Raw genomic sequence first — 26,449 nt, 5'->3', positions numbered from 1 at the left:
TTCTTTAGACTTCACAATGAATGATACGAAGATGCAGAAAGATTTTTATATTTCATCAGGAGCTTCTCTATTCTAGTATAGCCATATTCCCGACCATCTGGCAACCCTAGTCTAGTCTAGTCTAGCGTAAACCAATTTTGTAAACTTGTAGAATTTTACAAAGTTTCTTCATTTCTACGCTTGAACCGTTTTAGGGGGGAGGGATGAAGGATTTGTCCTGCGAATAATATATTTAAAAAGCAAGTTTAAAAAGTTCTTTTTTATGGATTCCGATGGTGAAATGGGGACGGAGGAATAAGGTTGTGTAGTTCCTCGCTACACTCTCCGAAATGTATCCTCTAAGAGATCGTTAGGCTGGCAAACTGCGACGATGCTATAGACTTTGAACTCGAGCATTCGTCAGATTGTCATCATTAATGATTCTCTTGGCCCTTCTTTCAACTGACTCGAACGCCTCAAGCTAGTATCTATATTTTGCTAAACCATCCCACAGATATTAACAGTATTCCACACACAATCGGACTTGTTATAAACGCCTGAAAACATTTTAGATTGGTGACAGGCTTTTTTGCAGATTGTTTTGTGTTTTTCTTTCCAAAGTCATCAACTACATGCATCATAAATTTGAACAGACAACTAGCATAGAAACTTATCAAGACATTTGTTGTAAAAGTTTCTCAAACAAGAGACAGATATTCCAAAAAGTTGCCGATCCTTCTGAGAAGTTCAAATGTGGACATATGACTGCTTGAAATGGGATATGACTATTTTGACCAAACCTATATAATTACATATTTTCAATTGATATTATGATGAATGAAATGATTTTTAGGGTTCCGTACCCAAAGGGTCAAACGGACCCTATTACTGAGACTTCGCTGTGCGTCCGCCTGTCACCAGGCTGTATCTCATGAACCGTGATAGCTACACAGTTGAAATTTTCACAGATTTGATGTATTTGTGTTGCCGCTGTAACAACAAATACTAAAAACAAAATAAAATAAATATTTAAGGGGGACTCCCATACAACAAACATATTTTTTTTGCCGTTTTTTTAAATAATGGTACGCGCAATGGTTCGTGCGCGAGTCCGACTCACACTTGGCGGGTTTTATTAGTTATATATGTTGGTGCCATGACCAGAGTATTTTTGGGTCCAGTCCCTTAAAAGAAAAAACAGAACCCTTATAGAATCAATTTGTTTTCCGTCTCTCTGTTCGTTCGTGCATCTGTCTGTCAAGACACTTTATCTCGGGTACGCGTAGGTATCGAGTTGAAATTAAAATCATAACTCAAGTCTACAGTTCCTTAAAACAGTGAAAAAATGAAACTTCTTAATAAAAGTAAAATAAGATACGGCCGTTTATGTTACAAAACAACGTGTATTTCGACAATCTGTACACGTGATGTTCGTAGACTTCGCTAAGGCATACGACAGCATAGATAGGGAATCTTGATACGCCAAACTGAGGAACTTCAGTGTTCCTAACCTCACCATCATTGAGGCTGTAACGAGGATCAGCAATATGAAAGTACGGATACAGAGCGATCTGACGGATGCCTTTTCAGTGGACACGGGGTTAAAACAGGGCGATGCTCTATCGCCAATGCTTTTCAATTTAGTGCTGGAGTATGACCTCAGAAAAGTTCTAGCCTTGGAAGTCGGCTAGAGCTCAATGGAAAGCATATGGTGGTTGGGCGGCGGGGGGTCGTAGTAGGAGCAGAGGTCCAGGTGGCGACTAAGACCCTTGAGACCGAAGCTTTAGGCCTAAGTATAAACCACGATAAGACTGAGTATTGGTGAGTATCTCCATATGCGATGTTGTAAAACCAGTCGAGGCAAACCTGCAGATCTACATGTTGGAGATAAAGAGGTGGCAAAACATAAATACATAGGCTGTACAATCAACGCCAACAATACCCGTGACGAGAAAATTGAGATTCGCATTCAGAATGCCTTACGGTAGGGTGCAGCTCTGCACAAAGTATTAGTATCCAGGCTTCATTGGTGTCACAAAGACACAAAGGTTTCGGTACCTTTGCCATCTACAGCGAATGGGAGGCGATCACACGGTGAAAAGAATGTTTGAGGAAAAACCCAGCCCTAGGTATCGATGGGAGGATGTGGTGGACAAGGATCTGCGCGAGCTCCAGGTTGAAAACTGGCGAGAAATTGCACAGGACCGGGATCAGTGGCGGTAATATCGTCGTATATTATAAGGGGTAAATGTGAAAACTATATTTATATTTAAACTAAAATTATATTTGTATAATATAATAAATTTAAATAAAACAATAAAAATAAGTTATATAACGAAATTGTACGGGTCCCTCGGTGGGCGAGTCCGACCGGTTTATTTTATTTCACTTCGAGATGATGCAGTTTTGATGGACTCTAAACTAGCTTACTCTATCGGTCTGCCGACACATCTACTTCTCGTAAACAAACTTTGCCCCAGCAATGAACTCGATACGCCACGGACGTGCACACGATAGCGTTATTCGATAACGATAATCGTTACACAGCGTCGGACAAAGCAGCTTCGCTATAATGACTATTGCTGACACGATGCGTTTTAGTAGACAGTTGTTGTAACCACTTGTAGTTGGTGATAGTAAGTAGTGTGTAATATTTTTTTTTATACTACATTGGTGACAAACAAGCATACGGCCCGCCTGATGGTAAGCAGTCTCCGTAGCTCATGTACGCCTGCAACTCCAGAAGAGTTACATGCACGTTGCTAACCCCCCCTCGTTGAGCTCTGGCAACCTTACTCACCGGCAGGAACACAAGACTATGAGTAGGGTCTAGTGTTATTTGGCTGCGCTTTTCTGTAAGGTAAGTTTATCTAAGTAAACTAACAGAAAAACGACGTTATAAGGATAAGTTGTTTTGGAAAGAATGAACAAAAAGACTTTGTTAGATGAAAAGAGATATACAAATTGTGTTCGCAACAATGTCCTATATACCGAAGTGTCTCTCATTTCATTAAGAATATTATGACTTAAGAGGAAAGAATTGCTTTTCGAATCTAACGCAATAACGGAAATTTTTCTATGAAATTCCATTTCGGGATAAACGGTTTGCACTAACTAAATCTTAACAAATAATTTTGATTGTGATGTCGATCGCTCCAGCATACTATATTCTAAGCTTAAAGACATTGCTTTTTTGAAAAAAAAAATGTTTTGTTTTGCAACCTAGTGATAACATACTAAAAACCGTGGAGAAAGGAAAATATTTAGAAGTGGAAAAACGTTTTCTCTTTTTTAGGGATGGATCACTTGACATACTTACCTTTTAATTATGGTTCCAACCCCGGCACGAGCAAATAGCAGACCCAACTCTACTTTTATTATGTCCTGGTTGATTTCAGCCACAACGGATAGTATTGTAAAGGACATTGAATATTATTGGAGTATTGCTGCATCGCTGTTGTACTTTCTGATGTCCTTTTAAATGGCTTTTGTATCCAGCCTTCTATAAGAGGCTACGTGAGCATTATGGGCAAGGGCATGTTAGCTTCCCGCCGACATCGTTGTTTCAATAATTCAATACTAAAACAAAGTAACAACTGCTATTGAGTAGTTACTAACAATACCAATCTTGCAACTAGTAAAGCAGAACACAGTGCATCAGCGTGGTTAAACGTTACTCAATAGTACTCAATAGTAGTTGTTAGTAGCTAAACAATAGCAGTTGTTACTTTGTTTTAGTATTGACACAATGATGTCGGCGGAAAGCTAACATGCCCTCGCTCATAATGCTCACATCTAGTAAAGCAGAACACATGCAGGCGAGGCACGTCATTCACACTTACTGGCCCCAGGACAGTCGTAATTGGCAAACTCGGTGACAAAGGCTCTGAGCAGGAGATACCTAAACGTTAAGTTACAGTATAACAGATAACAAGTATATCTATAGACCGATGATTATTATTTGATTTCGATCTATTTAAGCGATCTTTATCGGGTTTATATTTAGTAGAGCGCTGAATTCCACACTGTTTGATAACGGCCCAGCTGTTAAGTCCCAATTAAAAATCTTAAAAACTGAGTTGTTCTAATAATATACCGGTATGTAGGCAAGCGTATGAACAGATTGTTTTTTTTTTTTTGGATTGTGCTGACATCTTTCCATTATCTATTTCCATAATAATTTAGGCCACTTTATTTGTGAAAGTTACAAGTTAAGAAGTCTAAACCGGCAACACTGGTGGCAATTCCTTTTATCATTGGAAAACCGAGAATCAATGTCAATGTTGAAAATTTTAACATGTATTTATACTAAATGAGGTACTGATGACTTGACAGCAAAATTATATGTAAAAACACAGGCCTCATTTGAAAGTAATAGTAACAGGATATAAAAATCAACCCTCTAAAAATAAATGTTTCATATCCCATCAAGTTGGTCGTGGGGCGTGATACAAACTTCTCTCAAAGAGATGCTCGGCACACGGGTGGCCACGTTACTGCCAGGGCTGCCTATGAGTTTTGAAATAAAATAAACCACTAACCTAACTAATTCGTAATTACTATCAATTACGACCCAACTGCATATTTTTGAAATACAACAGCGAGCATTCGCATTTTTGAAAAAAAAGAAAACCTATAAACCTAGTTTTTAATATCTAGAAGTGGAAAAACATTTTCTGTTTGTGCTATACTTGTCTCTTAAGCAAAATATAATGTTTTTCCCAGCATAATTTCATTATTCGTGCCATTTAATATGCATCCGAAGCGAACATGATCCACCAGAAATATTAAAACTGATACTATTCGCTTGATTAATAATGGAGAAGGTATTCAACCTACCTTACCCATAGTTTAACCCTTTTCCAGGAATAGTACGATTTATCGACCACATACGCGTCCATAGAATTTCAACCTTAGTAATCCGATGTAAGGTAGAAATTACATTGGACTTGTTTTGAAATTAAACTTCAAAGCTGAATTATTAATTAGGATAGATTTGGATTTATGGGAAAACCGTGTATATTAGCGCAGCCTGGAAAAGGGTTAAGATCCAGCCTGATCTGAGTTCATAAACTAAAGCAATCATAGCTAGGTGAAACCTGAATCCCTAGAATTAGACTAACGAAGGGATGAACGGTTCCTATGGGCATTTTTGTTTAAGAAAACTGAGCTTTATTTTATCCAGGATGTAAATATAAATATTTAATACGAAACTACATTTAGTTTCTCTAGTAAAATGGTTTTTACTTGCCGTGCCGGGAACCCGCTCGTCAGCGCTCTGTTCGTAGTCGTTTTCCTCTACAAAGCAAGAAAACGCTAAAATCAGCTACGCGTGTAGCTCTACGAAAATGTAGTATGTAGTGCATTTTTTATTTATTTATAAGTGTTTAATTTGAGTTTTAATTTAATTTACTTGCATTTCGTTGTATCAATTAAATTGAATAATCTTTATTCCTTCAAGTGGCGTCAGTGAAAATGCGAAAAGTAGTCAAGTGGCGCCGCGAATTTGCGAAAAGTGGCGGGGCCCTGATGGGTGGCCAGCGCGGATTTAGAGGATTTTACAGAATCGACGATTTAAGCTTACCTTTGTATAAAAATATATATTAAATCAAATATTTTTAAAATCAGCGTTTAAGCTATTTTAGTGTAACAATTAAATGATTATATTGTTTATGTATATAAGCAGACCTAAATAAACCCAGGAAGAGTGAAAGTTTTCCAGTTTGCTTGTTAAACCTTTATAAGGCATAAATGTGTCAGGAATTATGCTAAATTGAACCCTATCACTTTGAAATAAAGTTCAAAATCAGGTGGGAAATATATTCCCTCTGCCTTATAAAGGCTTGACTACCACCACAAAATAAATTAATGATTCGAAGAAATTGCTATTTTATTTTCAAAGTAAGATTTATACTTCTAACTTTAAATCACTATAAAAAGAAGCTACCATACAATTATTGAACACCACAACCTATTTAAAATCAAGACTAAACTCGAACTCCGGTCCCAAATGAACGGTTCTCACTAACAAATGACATACCAAGTGTTTTTGTTTTTGTTAGGTACTGTATGTTATCCTTGTCTAACTCGCTACCTACTTTCGGGCGCTAAGAGAGCGTAATTATCGATGTTACTGTCAGCATCCAGATGTCATTGAACATAAATAAATATTATTAAATTTCTCTTCATTTAAAAATAAAAACAATAAGAAATTAAAATATGTAGGTATATTGTATTCTTTTTATTTTAAAATTTAAATTTAATAATTTATTTTAATTTTTTGATTTTAATCATTGAACTATTAATCATTTGTTTCAATTAAACTTAAAATTGATTTTATATTATATGGATGATTATTTTGATTAAAATTACATCGGTTTATTTTATTATCTTAAGACTCTTAAGAGGCTCCATATCAGACATGACATGAAACCTCTTTATACCTACTTAGTAATCGACGATTTTTCAGTGAGCACATGTATAAATATATAACGACATCTTATTTATCGTCGTCAAATCCCGAAAGTGCCCCGTGTTAGGATACGTACTCGTATTTATCGCAATAAATATGTAATGACAGAAGATAATAAAACCAACATCTGTCGTTCCAGATTGAGCAACCCTAGCGAAACATAACGCAGCGGAGGGAACTCCGTACAAAGCGAGGTAGCATCACACCGTGCCAGATCAAAGGTGTTTCAATCGCTTCACTAGTACAGGCGAGTTTTACGCTCAGGCAAAGCAATATAATGATAGATTAGCGTAACCGATTTGTATATTCAGTGTAGATTAATGGTATCAGATAATTTTATAAGAATACTTGCTTAAGTCTCATAGGTACTCATATCCTCCCGGAAAACTATGTCTTAAAAGCCATAAAAAATTGCAACCTGAAAAATGGGTTTCGACGGTCGAGAGTATGGCATCCGGACGGGGAAACAAACGCCATCGTTCAAATACTCTATGATCGTGGCATATATTACAGTAATTATTAAAAAAAAGATATACAAAAACGGGAAAACTTTTTACACTTGACCTGAATATTAGGCTCGCCTGCTATGTAAGCTACCGCAATACGAACCCAGGTATTGTGTGGTTAGCCCGCTGTTTATTTGGGTGCCTCCAATATGCTTGCGCTCTGGTTAGTGGAAGAACAACAGAAGGTAGTAATACGTAGCTGTTTTTTGCTTCTTAGGTAATCATCTTCAACACTTTTGTTCTGAGTTGACGGTCCATTGGTTTTTGACCCAGCAGCGTGCAGCGGTTCCTCCTGTTCGTCAGATATTTGCGTATTTTCACAAAATAATATGAAGCCAAATGTTTCATTTCACTGTATAAGTGTATATTAAGCATTGTATACATCTGCATTTTGTAATTATTTAAAATTACATAATATACCAGTTTATAGACATACAATTAACTAAATAAATTGCGAATATTATGATCATGAAAACATGATCTAACTTCACGGTACCAAATTTTACCGAACCCAAAACTGTCAAACCTCAGTTAGGTTAGGTTTACTGAGTTGACTATCTTCAAATTTTTAACCTCCATATCTTGGCTATTTTTATTTTCAGAGAAAAGTCTTTCAAATAAAACAAGCTTTTTTAGCGTAACTATTCTGCACGATAGAATCATAAAATATGTGTCATTGAAAAAGTCCTGAGTACCCTTTGCTGCGTTTAGGACGCATTACAATTTCCATCAGAGCAATGGATTTACATTCTCGCTCACATAGAAACAAGTTAAGTAAATGTAAGCGTCAATGAATATCACCGGTTAGAAAACCAGACGTAAATGCTATGTGCCCAAATGAATGACAACCTTAATATTCAAGTTACGTTACTTTCCTTAAGTAGTTACTTACGGGCACTTTGAGAAAACTGACGCAGCTAGTACCTAAATGTTGATTTCAACTTTAATCTTCTTTTAGCCATTTTTTCTTAGGGGTGTCAGGAAACACGGTACATTGTAACCCCTGAAATGTTCAAGGTAATTTCAAATATATTTTATTACATCTACAGTACATACCTAATACTAATAGTGCGATAGTAAGTTCATCATCTTCCTCGCGTTGGTCTGGCATTTTGGGAGCTTGGGGTCCGCTTGGCAATGGCAACTAATCCGAAGAATTGTCGTAGGTACTAGTTTTTACGAATGCGACTGCCATCTGACCTTTCAACTCAGAGGGCAAACTAGGCCTTATTGGGATTCGTCCGGATTCCTCACGATGTTTTCTTTCACCGAAAAGCGAGTGGTAAATATCGAATGATATTTCGAATATAAGTTCCGAAAAACTCTTTGGCACGAGCCGGGGTTAGAACCCGCGACCTCGGAATTGCAAGTCGCACGCACTTACCGCTAGGCCACTAGCGCTTCCACTATTAATTACAGTAAGCCGTCCTACGTATTACATGACTTAGGAATACTTACTACTCGTACTACAGTAAGTATTGGGTTAGGTCAAAACACAAATGAGATTTCCATCTACATCTACAAATATAAACACAAAATTCTACAGAGTTTTACTGCGGAATAACTAAAACCCTGTAGTCGTAAAGTTCCAGTGTTATCCCTTAGGTCTTTTATGCGCCGGCTGCCAGACCTAGAAACTATTGGCACTAAACCGGACAATCTCTGCCTGGATAGGAGAGCAAACTGCGACTCTCCCACAGGCGCATTTTGATTTTTAAAATACGATCTTGATTTGATACTGTATTGATGTTGAAATATATAGGACCTACCTACTTTTGAAATGCTTATAAGTTCAAACCGCTAGGAAGGAATTGTAACATTGGAATTTTTCTTTGATACGAATTCAACTTATGTTAAAATGAAATCATTATTCACACAGTCACACCTTGAACTTAATGACATCCCAAGTAAAATAAATGCATTGAAAAAATGTTTTTCTACACAGAACTTGGCTACCATGATCTCAATTCTTTTGTCGGCGAAGTCAACAACAACAACGCATATACTCATACTTCATACTGAACTTTATATTTTTATTTTTGATGGGATAAACAAATATGATAACAAATTGGTGCATTTGAGATGAAACCAGTACCTATATACCTTCCTATACCACCGATGAACTATTTTCGGAAATTATTAACAGGTATCAAAAGGATAGTACGACAATGGTGGTTACACTACAGAGCTGCAGCGTGTGCCTGCGTTGCGTGTGCAGAACGTACGCCATAGACGTAATGCGTGACGTGCGCGTAACCCGGTGTGACAGGGGTGCTGCACAAGTGCACACGTCTACGCTTACGTCAATGCACACGTGCTGCACACTCAAGCCGTAAATACCATTCTACTATGTATATTTACATTGAAGTTCCAATCTGGCCGCCAAAGTAATCTCTTAAGAGTATCCATACGAATTACATATAGCCACAACGAGTATGTGAATACCGCAGAAACTTCTTGAATTTAATTAAGTACAATGTGATTAAAATTCCAGCAATATAAGCGGCTTTTGCACACTGCGATATTAACACAATTTTGTGACGTCGTCGGTGAGAAGGGTAGAGCATTGCTCTGGGATATAGATTATTATTTTTCCAAACAGATTCTGCGTTTTCAAGTTTTACTAAAACACTAACGGCCCGATTCGAAGAATGAGATACGATAACGATAAGTTCTGGTTTTGATAGTTATCATTTAGATATCGTTTGTATGTCGTATAATTGACAGAACCAGCTCGTTTCGGGCGACCAATGTCACTTTGACATTAGAAATATCGTAGATTAATCTTACTGGGATCACAACGGAATCGAAATAAACGTCAATTTTGACATGTCTTTTAGCTATCGATCTTTTAAAGGTTCAATATCTAAGATCTTAAACGTGTCTTAATCATTCTTCGAATCGGGTCCCGGCACGGAACAAAAAAAACAAGGTCCCGGTGTCCCGGACACTGTTTTGTAACTTGCAAAGAACTCAACAAGTTCTGCTGATGTTTTCAACTTATATAAGTGCTTGTGGACCGAAGAGAATAAGAAGATGTTTATCTTCTTATTATGGTTTTGCTTTCATACAACAATAGAAAAAATATGTTTTGGCCTCGATGATGCTTCATCCGATAGGTTTTGATATAAAAAATCTTATCAACTAATTTAATAATTGGGCCAAAAACATTTGGGAAAGCCGGTGTCTTTTACTCGTATGTGGACATTAAACAGTTTACACTTTTGATATTTTTCTAACGAGAAGTGTACACAAATTTAAAGAAGTTAGACGTTTTAATATGCCGATAAGGAATCAGGAAAATTAAGCTTTAAAGTCCGTTTATTATATGATGCTCATAAGACAGTCGCATTACCTTAACTCTTACTAAAAAGTTTTTGATCCAATCATTTAATCCAGTACTTAACTGTATATGCAACCAATTTAAATTTTGCAAAAATATCTAGACAATTTTTAACCCTGTAAACTTCCATCTTATAAGCTACATAAAATGAAGTCCCAGAGTATGCATTAAATACGGACCAGCGAAAGCGAATGCTGCTAATACTCGTTTGACCAAGGAAATCGTGGTACTGTACAACAAGTCAAGCTAAAACGATCCTTGTTACCATAACGTAACGTTGTATATAGGTCACTCGTATATTTCTATCTAATTGGACAGACATTATTTCATATGAAGGTGACAAATGTGAGCAGCGTCCATATGGGATACCTTTCAGTAAGATTAACACAGCACAATGACTGTGTAAAAATAAGGTGATCTGTGTAGGTATATCTTTTATATATAGCTATAGTTCTCATCCCGGAAATCATCCCTCAAGGGGGTGAAAAGGGTGTAATTTACTATGGAAATGCTAGTTCGAAGTAGATGCAGTTACAAGCACTAGCTGATTTGGTTATAAACATAATACTACTAACACTAAACCCTAAGTAAGTGTGCCAGAGCTTAAAGAGCGTGCGGAGTGTTAGGATCGGCAAGGCGCATGTAACACCTCTGATGTTGCAGGCTGGTGGTGGTGTCCATAGGCTACGGAGACTGCTTAACATCAGGCGGGCCGTATTCTTGTTTGCCACCGACGTAGTATAAAAAGTAGGACATATTCGTAACGCTAATTGGAAAGGGACAGGAATCAGATGTCTTAAAATTGGTAACTTAAGTTTAAATATAGTCGTAATTTGTTTGACGTGATACAAAGTATTTTAGCCGTATGTACTTAAGTCAGTCAAAATACTAGAATGTATTACGTACTTTTACTCTGAATAAGCGGGGTGGAGGGTAATTATGACAAGTGTCCGTATAATTTGAGAGAACAGTCTGGTTTTCGCGGCGGTGTACGTGACAGTGATATGAGTAAATTAGAGGTATACTGTTCATATTTTGAGGCCCAAATCCTTTAATACCCAAATCCTTTTATGCGGCTAATTAGTGTGTAAGCGGGCCAGGCAAATTTTGGCATAAAGTAGTATCTTAGGGCATACTTATGACTGTCTACATAATAATAAAAACCAGGAAGAGTGTAACTGTAGTAGTATACAAGTCGTAGATAGATACAAGTATGTAGGCTTAACTATAGACACTAAATTTAATTGGGGGATCCATATAGAAATTGTATGTAATAAACTACGCTCAATTTTGGCAAAATTAATTAGTTTTAAAAACGTAGTAAGTAGAAAACTAATGCACACCCTGTATCACTCGCTAGCCGAGTCTGTAATTACTTATGGATTAATTGCTTATGGACGTACATTTAAGAGTTACCTTGATAAAATTTGTAATCTCCAGCAGTGGCAGCATGGTTCCATTATTTTTACCGCTTGTCACTATGCCCATCACTTTTGCGCTTACATACTTGTTAGAACGTGACAGGCATGGTGACAAATGATAAAGAGCCGACCATCTTAGCCCTACAGAGTAGAATAGTAAAAAGTATATTAGTAGATAAAAAAACTAAAAACAAATGCAATAATAATTATAAGCGATTATATAACATATTAAATTTTTTACCAGTGCATGAGAAGGTTAAGTATTTAATTTGTATGGATGATTACGGTCAGGATAAATTCAAAACGCGAAGACTACCCTTACGTAATCTCAGAGCAAGCACGCAAAAAACATACGTAGAATATAATGCGAACAACTACTATGGACAACGAACGCGTAAACATATAATCCCTAAAATACTTAACCAATCCAGCCCAACCGTAGAAAAGAGTAGTATTAAACAAATATATAAGAAAAAACTGCAAGCTAAACTTTTAGATTTGTATGATAATAGTAGTGAGTAGTAATAGTATATTGATTGTATGGCATAACTGTAGTATACCTACCGATCTAGTTAAGTAGTGTATAAGTTATAAGTATGTAGGTTATAAATGGGTAGAACATAACATGGTAAAGAGCGCTTTATCCGCCAACAAACTGTCTTCAGTTTGGCGGAATATAATTATGTAAAAACCATTTAAGTATTTTTGTGATAAATAAATTAAAAAAAAAAGTTATGCCGCGGACTGGACGCAAGCGGCGCTTGGCGCGGCGAGCTGCAAATCGATGCCTTTCATGCATTTGGTCATTTTGGTCGAGCGCAATGTATGGATGGCCTTGATTTGCCGTTCGCCGCACCGTGCGCCGCTTGCGTCCAGTCCGCGGCCTAACATAAGGGTCTCCCCAAACTAGTCGACGCCGTTTCGGCAAATCGCGTACGGAAAAAGCTTTATGTCAACGCAATAAGAGCGAATAAGTCGTAAATCGGCTCGGCCCACGCGAAACGACGTCTTTCGACGGGAAAACGGCGTTTTGCCGTAAAGCTGTTCGCATTCGTACGACGCTGTTTGCAGCCTACCGCACACGTTCGCATTCATAAATCTCCTTATACCGCCGTACGGTGCCGGAAAGAGTTGAACGGCTCCGATCACGGCCGAGTACCTACGATAAGGACCGGTCAGAGCTGGCGGAAGCCGTTCAGCGTCTTCGACGGCCGAACATAGCTGACGACGGCCGAACAGAGCCGATGACGGTAAAAATGCTGGTAAGCCTTTTTTTCCATGCCCGTCTACGTAAAATATCCATCATCACAGGTTATTATATAATATGTAACAATTACCAAGGAAAATAATCTTACAGGTCTGTTCAATTTCAAACTCAGGTTGTTACTAACAACCAGTCTCCAAAAATGAGATTTACGATTGCCGATCACCCGCTGTCCTACATCTGTTCGTCGGACTCAACGGCTGTACGTGTGCTGTCTGACGTCTCGACGGCAGGACGGAGCACGGGAGAGCCGACCGTCGCTTTACAACTGTTGCGATAGCAAGTCGCAGGCGATCGGGCGTCTCTACGGCCGCAAGGAGGATGAGACTGCTAAACGCAGGTGTCCAACCGTGGAGACGGTCGATCGGCTAAATGCGAATAGTGTGGTGTAAAACACTCGGCGAAAGCCGACTCCGCGTCGACTGGTTTGGGGAGACCCTTAGTATCCACTTTTCTATACAGCTAGTACGGCGACGTGGCCCGTGGGTACTTATGCTGTCACTTACTACTATTAAATACATTTGCAACAGTAGGTATTAACTAAAGTACTGATGCTGACTGTACAAGTAATGATGTAACACACAGCGTTGATAGTTCAATATACGACGGCAATCAAGAAGTTTAATTCCGTCGTAATGGGAAGGCACACCAACCTAGGCTCTAATGGCCGGGAGCAGGCTTTGGTTCAGCCTTTATTTGAAGCTCATTTTGAAGTTGAATGAGTACTTTTGAACCATTAAACCTACTTCTAGGCCAGAGCTGTATAAGCAATAGTGAAATGTAGCATTTATCCGAATAGTAAGTACTAGTTTTATATTGAACTTAACGCCAAGATAGAATATATTCATAAACATTGTGAGATTATTTCATTATAATGTCACAAATACGTATATACGGATATTTAAGTATAAGTATATATCATATATATCGTTGTCTAAGTACCCACAACACAAGTCTTATTGAGCATGACTTAGTCAATTTGTGTAATACTCGTATAGGATATATATAATATTTATCTATACCACATATAAGACTATTATTTAGAATTACTGCTTCAGATAGGTCAGTAAGGAAAAAAGATACTATTTTCAAACCAGCGTTTCATACTTACGACTAAGTATAATCCCTATTATCGAAACTTTTAACTTACTATTCCAAACGTTGGATCCATTTCGCTTGGTGAAAGCCTGGACTTGTCACCGTTTCTTTAATGCTTAAAATACATATTCCGCTACAGCTTAGCGCTACATATTCCGCTTCCTAAACCTCAATTACACAATAAACTCTTTTTCAGTTTGCTTTTATACCCAGGCCACCGAGTCATTTTAATATCATATAAATATGTAAGCGCTACTTTTGGTTGGTAAAAATATAGTCATAAAAACACAATAATTAGTTTTACGATAATATCACAATAATATGTAAATAAATACTAAACCAATACTGAACTAATAATGACATTAACTTTATTTATTTCGACGTGATTTCGGCATTGATTGTCTATGATTTCTTTATCACCTCTTTTTTATCACACTTGCTCGAAAAAGATCTTATTTCATGCAGGTGTACTGAAGGACAAAGGTATTGATATACTGATATTGTTCCCGGGGGAGTTAGGGATTTTGTTACTAATTCATACGAATTAACTAGGTATAAATGAGTTTTACTATAAAAATATTAACGTTTATAATTTAACATTTTCGTTCATGTTTAATAGTACATTATTGCAGAGGCCGGGAAATGGCAATACGTGGATGAGTTTCGATTTTGACAAAGAAGACGAAGTCACGAATTGCTGTTCCTGCCGAGGCATATATAGTGCTTTCCTGCCAACATGCAAGGAAATAAAGTAAAATAATCATAGACATCATCAAATCGAACATTCACATCAAAACAATTTCCCTCTTTAATAATTTTTAAAAAGTTAAAGCCACAACTCATTCTGCCATTCAATATTCGTTCATTCAATATAATTGTGCAATATAAGCTGTATGTGCACGCACGAGATCCTTAAAAAGTTATATAGTCTTTTATTTTATTAAGCAGTATTCGCACGATTATACACGACGGTCTTGTAAGAACGAGACATGACAGCTTGAAATGATGCTGACCGGCTCGTGTAGTAGTGTAAATGGCTGTTTGCGTTTTTCTTAGTGGATACGTGTCTTTTGGATTCGTTCTTAGTGGATACGTCCGCTAAAACTCGACAGTAATGGTTTGAATTTTTTAAATTTGAGTTTGACCATAATGAAGACCTTCCCGTAGTATTTTTGCTAAAGTAAAGTGAACATTTCCAAGCATATTGGAGAAAAAATCTTTAATTCGATTAATTTAATAGCCCTTTGAACTATTTTTAGTCGTGAATACTTATATCAAAGAGTAAAGTAAGTATATGGAATTTACCCCCCTCGTTGCACAATGTACTATTGTTGCCATGGACCTAGAATACTTGTTCCTCTGTGGTTGTTGCTAGGATTTTATTTTTATTTATACGAGCTTTTATTTAAATTGCCCTGTATGTATGTTAGTTGGTTAGTTAGTGTAGGTCAAATCTTGGAAGCTACATTTTACCCACTATCCGATTTTCGGTTGAGCTGAAATTTGACATACATAATTGTAAATTGGATAACAAATTACGATACCATGAAACAAAAGATGGGCATGGGAACTCTGTTATAAAACAACGCAAACTAACTGTGCTTGGGGTTGTTAGAATTATCGCGATGAGTATTAGTTGCCTGCGGTAAGAAAAGTACAGTCAGCGATAAAAGCTTGTACCTAAAATGAAATTTGGAAAAATCTTTTTAATTTCACTCATCTCATTTGCAATCTCTATTTGGGGAAATCCTAGATTACTGATAACATCATATATTATTTGAACATCTTCATATATTTTATCTTGATATATTTCAATAGTATATCTACCTACTACGTGCATGTACCTAAACTGATAGTAAGGTAAATTAATTGCGTCCAAGCTCAGGTTTGCTGGTTAATCAATATTGCTTCTGGCGTCAAATGGAGTGTTCTTAGAAAAACATTTACACGCCACGATTTTCCCATGATACTAACATTTTATAGGGCAGGGTTCTTTAGAGGACTTATAAAAAGTAACCGATTGTTATGACATTGCATCTGTTTTCCGAGTCAATGTTGTAGATTCAATCCACGGCACGTACCAATAAGTTTCTAGAAAAAATCATCACAATTATTTTTATGTTCCTTTTAACACTAATGGCCTTGTGAGTTATATACCTCCCTAACCCCAAATGCAACCTGACAAGTCGGAAGTAAATAAAAAATATTTTTCCCCGACGGAGATGACTCGAGTTATACCACTCGCGCGGTCAAACATACTTATACATTATATTTCTTCACTTTGTTTTTCAGATATATACACCGTGTTTTTTTTTCCGTTAATTTCAAGGGTACATTCCTGAGCTTAAATTAAGTAACTTTCTCAAAGACACCGGTATTCTAATTAACTCCATTTCGGAGAAAATCAATAATTTATTTTTATCTTATAAGACCCCAACGAGCGTATACACTTGCCTTAGGGCCTGTTTACATATTAATTAGTGTTTAGAATGAGTTAATGCATTAATTGCTACTAAACGTAAGTACTATCTCGGACGATCGATGTTTAAAATGTCATAGATATGTGATAGTTTTCAATTGTTTGGTTGAGTTCAATGTAATGCCTATGTTACAACAACGCCATATGCAACATTTGATTACTTTTTATATAATTAATTACTTATTTTTATAAAACGAAAAAAATCTTGAAAACTACCCATGCCATTTAGTTTCCTTAAACGTACTTACTCATTCACCGAAGTTAACGGAGTTCAATAAAAACACGGTGTATAGGATACATAATATTAGTGATCATGATAGATCACTTAATATTATGTATCCTTAAACATTTCTCGCACGACTTATTTCGTATCGCGTAAGTATTCAATTTCGAAGTCGAGTCCTATCTTAAAAGTAAGAAGCCAATTCGAACGGACACTGACATCATAATGATATCTAAATGATGTCATTTATAAGTAGTTACCGTCCGCCTCGCTTGCGCCAATACATGTATGGACGAGCGAAATGCACAAATCAATCAAAATAATTTTGATGCCAGTGTACGTTCGAAAGGTTGTTTCCATGTATAAATTTTAGGGCAGAATTGTATCCCAATAAATTCTTATGGATTATTAGTACTCTTTGATGTAAACTACCTTTAGTGGACCTCTAATGAGCATATTTTTGTAAATATTGAATTTAATATATCTTTAACACACGTCACGTGACCCAAGTCGAAACGACATTGAAGATTCTGCTGACGTTACAACTCTCGGTTTGACAGTTAGATCAACCAAGGCCCCCTCATTGTCTGTTCTAAGTACAAAATTTAAATACTCAAGCCGTAGCTATTTTGGTGGTGGGAAAGTTGTGTATGTGTGCGTATAAATGTGTGTGAACAGACCTTGGTGTTACGTGTGTATGTACATTACATAGTTATGTGTCAAAACGACGTCACACAATTTTCAAACAGCGTTTTGGGCGCGAAAGCATCTACCAAAAGATATTTTGTTAATTTAACATATTTAACGCCGTTTTTATGGTGAAAGTTGAATTTTAGGTCAAAGTTCGGTTAATATAGAACGTATTACCCTTAATAACCCTTTTTGCCTGGTAGTTACGGAAAGGTTTATACACCCATCTTGATCATCAATCGTGTTCGTATCGTAGGGTGTAAGATGTACGAAGCCTCAGAAGTGATTTATCATGCAGGTCGATTCGGTCTGAGATCCGGTTCCTGAGGGTAGACGCCCGAATGTGGATTATATTAGTGTTGTATGTAACCCGCGCCGCGCTGTTAGGTTAGGCTAAATGAGGTTTCATTTAATTGAACAATGTAGGTGTATGTGTTGCTGAATCCTCCAAGGCGTATGTAGATATTTAATTATATTTAGATTAGATTAATATTAAGTAGGTGTTGATATATCAAATGTGAATATGTAAATTGTATATGGTCTGCCCTCTTTGCCTTATTTTAAGAAATTATTTGCGAAATGATATATGGCTTTTATCTTGAATCTTCTAAAAGGGCCCAACTGATTAACAGTCCGCCGGACTGTATCGTCCTGTCAGTTAGAACAAAAAGTTGACAGTTCCGAACAACTGACAGGCCGAATCCGTCCGGCGGACTGTTAGTTACTCTGTGGGCCCCTTAAGGCTTTCATCATTCATTTGTCTGTCTATGGAAAGCACGGAAGACGAGGCAGACGAGGTAGAACGTAGTGATTATATGCTCTTTGGAGGCAGTACGGCCTTTGGTTTTAGCCTGTCCAGAAAGGCGAATAAAAAAAAATGTCTATGGAAAGTCTTGTCAGCTCTGTCAAGTTTAAAAAAAGGTCAAAAATAGTCTACATAATTTTGAAATTGTATAAGCAAAAATAATGAGCCAGGTTCATTGAATAACTAAATACTTTCCGATTTATTGTGTATATGCGCAAATAGTAAGTTCCTACGTTTATGTAACGCACTTGTGTATAGGTCCACGTGTTCTCCACAAAACCACTTTCATATTAAACAGCCTACCGTTTTCAGCGTTTCTTGGCGATTAAATACCCGTCAATCTCAGTGAACGGTTTTGTGATTATTCTCCTTCCTCAAGGCTTTTTGTACTCCATTAGATCTCAAATGTCTGTATTGAAAATTTTAGCGTAATATAATTGTGATTGATGTATTGACGATTTTTCAGTTTTTATAGAAAATTTCGTCATTTTGACAACAATAATTAGAATTCACAACATAAAGAGAACCACTAGAAAACTGGTATTTTTCGTTGATGATGTTGACGTTTGTAGGCGTCGACTGGAAACAGTTTTGGATAGAGAAGCATGGTGGTCTTTGGTGTCGGAGGTCAAGATCCACTTCGGGTCACTGCGCCACAGCAGGAAGGAAGTATCACGTAGTATTAGACTCTATTTTTCATGTAAAGTTGATGGGCTAGATCGGCACTGTGCATTTTGCTGTCTAAAAATACTAAATAAGCCTTGCCACAAACGGGAACAGGAATACCTATTCCCGCATAGGAATGCCTAAATACGTTTACGCTCGACCGGTTATATCTGCGGATGTGCTGATTTTAGAATTTGAAAATTGTCGACCCTCATATTTAATGTACTCTTTGCAAATCGACGTGATCACTAAATGTGGTGATAGGAAGCTATTTTTTGGTATATTTCATTTTTGTAAACAATGGAACGAGGAAAGGCTTGTGGAACGAGAATAAAATACCAAATTTTAAATACCTTCGTTTAGTATTATGTCACTACCTGTGAGTTCCTATTATTGGCTTGTATATTTTCTATGTTAAAGTCACCGCTGTTCGATTTCCAAATAAATAAAATAAAATAAAACATTTTTTTTCATACATTCGTGAAACGTGAAGCGCTGGTGGTCTAGCGGTAAGAGCGTCCGACTTTCAATTCGGAGGTCGCGGGTTCAAACCCCGGTTCATACCAATGAGTTTTTAGGAACTAATGTATAAAATATCATTTGATATTTACCAGTCGCTTTTCGGTCAAGGTAAACATCGTGAGGAAACCGGACTAATCCCAATAAGGCCTAGTTTACCCTCTGGGTTCGAAGGTCAGATGGCAATCACTTTCGTAAAAACTAGTGCCTACGCAAATTCTCAACTCCCATGAGCCTTGGCAAAAATGTCGGGACAACGCGAGTAAGAAGAAGATGAAATTCATGGACCAACCTAAATAACCTAATTTATTGATCAGATTTTGAAACTTAAAAAATCGGATTAATACATTCACAAACAAAGCTCACTTGAAAATTAGGGTAATAGGATCAAATATTAAAAGCCATTACAAAATGTTGAGCGACAAAGAGCTAAACCGCTAAACCGAAGTTTGTCGAATTCAATTAAGTTGGCTATCGGGTAAATGCAGGAAATCAAACTTCGTCATGTCTGCAAACTTTCCAAGTATTGATAAATTATTGGACTAACTTGGGGTTTAGCCATTAATTCCGATTCGGTGAAGCTGCTTGAGAAGCCGTCGAGAAGATTTTGCCAAATTAAAAAGGCAGTAGAATATAAACAAACGGCAAAGCGAAATAGTATGGTAGAAGTACGAACCTACACGGTGTCGGCTTTAGTACAAATCGAACGAAGGCCAATGATAGAGGACCTTAAAGAACTATCTTCTGATTGGAACCCTCTCTATGTTCAGCGAAAATTAATAGCTTGATTCCATTTTCAAGCAATAAGACATAGGCTAGTACTGACGTGATAAATATTGCACATATAGCCTTTTACGTAATCAAAATGTGAGGTTGTGATCCTTCAGTATTTACCAAGTTGTTAAATCACAGTATTTATTGAACGTGCATGAACCAGCGGCTGTAGCACTGTCGCATTTTTATCACTTGTCTCTCTCACATGCCTGTCACTTTCCCACTTACATACTTGTTAGAATCTGACAGGACAAGAGATAAAAATGAGACCGTGCTGCAGCCGCAGCGGTCACGATGCCCACACGCCGCCCATTGTCCCTCGCCGCGCATCGCGTTGAACGCGCTATGAGATAACCGTTTGGGGGTAAAACTTGTCGCGAAGATGACTAAAAATACGCACGTCGGTTTATATCAGAAAACCTAGTTTTGTTATTTTATTTTTTGCTTTTGTTTTTGTACTGTGCCATTAACATAGTTATTAAGATACTCTGTAACTAACCCTATATGGATCAACCTGGTCTGAAATAAATGTTTTTTATTATTTTGACATACTTCAAAATATACAAATATTAATAACGTAATGAATCCTGTATCATAATTTTGCGGACTTAATATATTTCGCATTGCCAAGTCAGGAAAGGGCCTTTAAGTATACGAAGCGATTTCCCGGCGCGGTCGACCCTTAATATTCCTAAGTCTGGAATGGCTCCAAACATTAAATGGGCACAATTTTAATTGAGGACTTATTAGTTACAGTGGATCGTCGAGCCGGGCTTATTGGAGCGCGAGGATTCATTAGCCTTCCGGAAGAACGATCAAAGCAATTTAGAATCTATTACGCGGATTGAGCGGCGCGGGTGGCTAGCCGTGCCCTTGTGACGATCAAGACATCATACAGATACCCGCTATGTAAACCTATTCGTACCGATTAATAAGTAAAATTACGCGGATTGAGTGTAAGTCACGTGTAAGTGTAGCGAACTGTGCATTGGGATGACCAGTACGTCATATCTATGTTTTGTTTGTCAGAAGCTTTATGTTGATATACATAATTATTGTTTATCAGTCAAAACATCATATCGGCCTAAATAATGATAAATATTTTTTATCCTATTACACACATATTTGATTACTTACTAGTAGACGCAACAGCTTTATTCCCAACACGATTAATACTCGTATTTAATTTAGATTAAAGTTTAACCTTTTAACCGCGAGAGAATAAAATTTGTAGTTAGTCTTTTCAGGTTTTAATAGAACTATCTGACAAATCCTTTGTGAGGTGAAAATAAATAAATTAAATTAAAAAATAAATTAAATTAAATAAACTTTGAGTGTTTTTTTAAATGATTACAGTTTTGACCAAAATTAGAACTAAGTAGGTACATATTTGTTCCGAAAATTTCATTCGAAACATTCAAATATTTGTTTATTTGAAATGTTTTTCATTATGTAACTGCTACTCTGTATCAAAATAGAAACTTCCAGTAGCGCGTGTCTAAATGGAACATTTATATTCCACAATAAACATAAGACTAGCTAGCTAAGTATGAAGGAAATTTATTGAAAAGCATAGAGGGACGGAACATTAAGACTTTAGGCTATTCCCATTGTATGGCGGGAACAGGAGAGTCGAGCGCTCATGCAACTAGTGGATGGTGCTCCCACATTGGCTGTTATATAACATTGTTATATACGCGACCCTTGGTGCCTAGAACTCTACGCGTCTCGTACTCGAGACGTTTTTATGATGCGCTAACGTGACGCTTGCGCTTACGCTCCGTGTGCTCAGGGCCTAAACGTTTCATACCAGGGTAAGATGGTCCTCAAATAGTATCAAAAATCCTATTGTTTCAGGTATCTGGCACAACCACGAGAACACAGTGGCGCTGATGGGGGGCGGCGCCGGCCGCGGCCGATAGTACGACGGCGGCCGCCCGCGCAGCGTCTCCCACCGGCCGTCAGCCATGGTGCGCGACAAGAAGTCGCCGGGCAAGACCGACTCGCAGAAATGTAAGTACTGTAATGTAAAAGAAGAAAACATAATACAATAATTGAATATGTTAAAACTAGTAGTTCGCCCCGAACTGAGAACTCGCGGTTCGCCAAAAAGATAGATCAATTGAATGCACCTACTTAGTCGGCAAAGGATCGAAAACCGCGTGCGTTTTATTGCAAGGTATGTGGAGCCCTTAAAAGTCACCATAGAGATTAAAATAAACTGTATCTGATCTGTGGTAAGCCGTAATCTTTCTTGCAACATGTCAAATACCTATATAATGTTTATTTTATTTCGTTTTTATATTGGTAATTATTTAAAAATTATATATAAAAAAAAAACATATTATAAATGTGTAAAACGAACTCGACCATACTTTCTTGCAAATAAAATTACCAGAATAGCAAATAGCTTTATGGCCTTCTAGGTTCTTCTAGCTCTATAACCCCTTGATCGAGCCTGTACATAATTAATGACTAAAATATAATGCCCTCAACTACACATTTACCCAATTTCATTTAAATGGGAACAAATTTACTTAAGTTATTGTCCATCAAACTATCAGTTCAGCTTAAAAACATAGAAATGCCGGGACGTGCCCCTAGCTATCCGTGTGTTCCAAGTTGAATGTAAGAACTTGGCTTCGTTTCGCTCGCTCGTTCAACAAGGAAAACCTAGCTTGGAAAAAAATCTATGTCGAAGCCGACATTCACTATTCCGACAATTCAAAGGGCCTACCGCAAACCACGTTCGACGCGTTGCATCTCTGTCGCATTCGTAAATTCGTACGTAAGTGTGACAGGGAGGCAACACGTCTAACGTGATTCGCGTTAGGCACTCAGGCCATCTAGTGCTGTGCTGGGCCTATCTGCGACTTTGACTTTAGGGCAACTCGTGCAAGCCACATCGATTGTTAATTCTAGCTGTCGCTTATATCGGTGACCTGCGTACGTCATCGTTTTCATCTTAAAGACGATATTGAATAGTTACTTTCTAAAATAAACAAAAATACCTCCCTGCAAGCCATTCATCAATACTGCGGCCTGCTTTAGTGTCCGTTCGACCTACAAAAGGAGCTACCTGTACTCCGGTAAATAGATAAATGATTAAGTGGACTGTACAAACAGACAATCAGTCATCGATACGCTTCCGACAAGGTAATTTTCTTTCTCACAGAGCCAGTTCAACATTTTTTGTCTTCTACTGAATATAAAATTAAAACTTAGGATTTTCAAGTCTTTAATTATAAATATTTATCTATTAAATAATTCGCTGTTATTATTGTTATATTCCTCGTACTTACGACAATTAATCGAAAGAATAAATCCCAGAGGAAACCTGACAAAGATAATGATCGCATCGAATATTTTTAGTCGAGTCACACGACTAATGGACTAGATCAGCTTTATCCACACAGCATAGTTTAAGATAGTACCTTATCTTATACCTTTAAACGAGCAATTCTTGTATATATATTTCGGGGATCTCGGAAACGGCTCTAACGATTTCGATGAAATTTGCTATATGGGGGTTTTTGGAGGCAAAAAATCGATCTAGCTAGGTCTTATCTCTGGGAAAACGCGCATTTTTGAGTTTCAATATGTTTTCCGAGCAAAGCTCGGTCTCCCAGATATTAAATAGTTTAACAGAGCTAGAATAACTAACTGACGTAGATATGGATGCATTTAATTTATTTAGTAATGATATTTAATAAAGAGTAATATGATCAGAGATGTTTTTAGGGTTCCGTAGCCAAATGGCAAAAAACGGAACCCTTATAGATTCGTCATGTCCGTCTGTCTGTCCGATTCAGTCACAGCCACTTTTTTCCGAAACTATAAAAGCTATACTGTTCAAACTTGGTAAGTAGATGTATTCTATGAACCGCATTATGATGTTTACACAAAAATAGAAAAAAAACAATAAATTTTGGGGGTTCCCCATACTTAGAACTGAAACTCAAAAAATCTTTTTTCATCAAACCCATACGTGTGGGGTATCTATGGATAGGTCTTTAAAAATGATATTGAGGTTTCTAATATCATTTTTTTCTAAACTGAATAGTTTGCGCGCGAGACACTTCCAAAGTGGTAAAAAGTGTGTCCCCCCCCCCCCCGTAACTTCTAAAATAACAGAATGAAAAATATAAAAAAAATATATTATATACATTGCCATGCAAACTTCCACCGAAAATTGGTTCGAACGAGATCTAGTAAGTAGTTTTTTTTAATACGTCATAAATGGTACGGAACCCTTCATGGGCGAGTCCGACTCGCACTTGGCCGCTTTTTTTACATAAGACTATACTAGAGTGTGACGATTGATTTTTATCGATTTCGATGATATTTGACTCGGTAAAGATTTTTATTGATTGTATAGCATATTTACAAATGTACCTATTATAATATTACTCTATATGAAAACGTTCCTAACTTATTATGTATTATTATATTATACATATAAATGTATTTTTCAACTTATTTTCATATTGTTTACTGAATTTTTTTAATAATGCAGTTTCCTAATCTCAACCAACCAACGTATTTTCTACACGTGTTTATCTACTTACCCTTTTTAAAGCCAATTAAATAGTAATACTAAAGGCAAAGCAGATTTTACATTATTCAGATTTAAAAATAGGATTATAGAAATTCCAAGCAGCTTACAATGGGAAAAGTCGTAACTTTCTGCTCGGCGTGGAAAACGCCAGTTTGCCGCTTAAACGAGGCGAGGGTGCGTCCTGTAGATAACGCAGATTACGGGCTAACTCGCGGTAATGGTAGAATAAACTTATACTTTTATGTTTTTATCACATTGCAGCGTCATTGAAACTTAGATCGTGCGAGAAGTGCTTGATTAATTTACGTTTTATATGAACATTGTCACGGATTTAATTGTCACATGCTGACTTTACGATGCGTTGTGTTCGGGTCGGCTGAAAATTTCCTACAATCCTGACTGCGAGCCTAGACTTCAGTCCTATCTACTGGGTGCTCCGATGTCTCGGGCAGGCAACGTGACTGCGGGTGCCTGCGGCGGGTTGGTTTACAAGCGTGCTTTGTTTGACTTAAAATCTGTGTGAAGCTGATAAAGTCATGTGAGCTTGCAGTGCTATTTTAAATCAACATCGCTTCCTCCTCGTATTTTCTTCTTCCTTGTCCTTGCTGCAGGAAATACTGGCTCGAGTTACCCCAAGTATCATTATATTTGACGGATTTAACTGTCACTTATACTCGTATTGAAAGTTTTGAATTGGTTCAATTCTACCAACCATAATGTCAAGTAATTTAACTTTATTTATTAATTTGATGTGATGATGTGTTACACCAAAAATGTGACGATCCACGGTAAAAGGTACCTTATGGCGGTTGGCGCTTACGCTGTTATTTACGACGCTCCAATACTAATGCCATGCTATGCAACGTAAGCGCCAACCGCCATAAGGTACCTTTTACCGTGGATCGTCACAAATAACCTTATAAGTATCCTAAACTTAATATGAACTTAATATTTTCTAAGTAAAATGCCTATTATATGAAATGGATACAGACAAGACGAAACCTCAAAATTAGTCTTTTTCATTTCGTACACAGAACCCTAAAATAGCTGTATTTAAGGAGACTTCGTTTTTGTGAGAGTTTCCGCATGACCCCCGGTGTCAAGTGTTAGATCTATGGCAGACGGCGGACCCATCGATCACGCTCGACGCAGCCCGTAGCTACACATGATACCTCCGTTACTGACGTGACGTAACAAGACCCACTTCAGCGTGAGAAAACAGCTTGGAATGGTATACAGATTTTTTTTAAATAAATAAATATTATAGGGACATTCTTATACAAATTGACTAAGTGCCATGGTAAGGCAAGAAGTCTTGTTTTGTTACTCAGACAACGATATATATAATATACAAATACTTAAATACATAGAAAACGTCCATGACTCAGGAACAAAAATATGTGCTCATTACACAAATACATACCCTTACCGGGATTTGAACTCAGGACCATTCCTGCATGCTCACTACCCACTAGGCCAGACCGGTCGTCAATTTTTTAAATCGCAACTTGATTTTTTTATTGATAAAAAAAGAGTTCGAAGTAACTTACAATATACATATAATAACGTGTCCATAGGTAATGAATAATCAGTTTGTACCTATGTTAATCTGCGTATTCAGCTTCATTTAAATGTACTAATTTAGTACAGCA

The 26,449-nt window shown here is 37.2% G+C and overlaps 1 protein-coding gene across 1 annotated transcript in view; it reads left to right on the top strand.

The window, feature by feature from the left end:
* LOC133520441 (uncharacterized) overlaps nt 1–26,449 on the top strand; it is a 267,551-nt gene that overhangs the window by 20,557 nt on the left and 220,545 nt on the right. The window contains exon 2 of the mRNA XM_061854854.1: nt 22,097–22,252. Coding sequence (XP_061710838.1) covers nt 22,207–22,252 — 46 coding nt within the window. The 5' untranslated portion in view covers nt 22,097–22,206. The remainder of the gene's footprint in view (nt 1–22,096; nt 22,253–26,449) is intronic.

The sequence above is a fragment of the Cydia pomonella genome, chromosome 8, assembly GCF_033807575.1.
Source record: "Cydia pomonella isolate Wapato2018A chromosome 8, ilCydPomo1, whole genome shotgun sequence".
Lineage (NCBI taxonomy): Eukaryota > Metazoa > Arthropoda > Insecta > Lepidoptera > Tortricidae > Cydia > Cydia pomonella.
The sequence above is the reverse complement of the archived record's forward strand: the minus strand, read 5'-3'. Positions and strand labels throughout refer to the sequence as shown.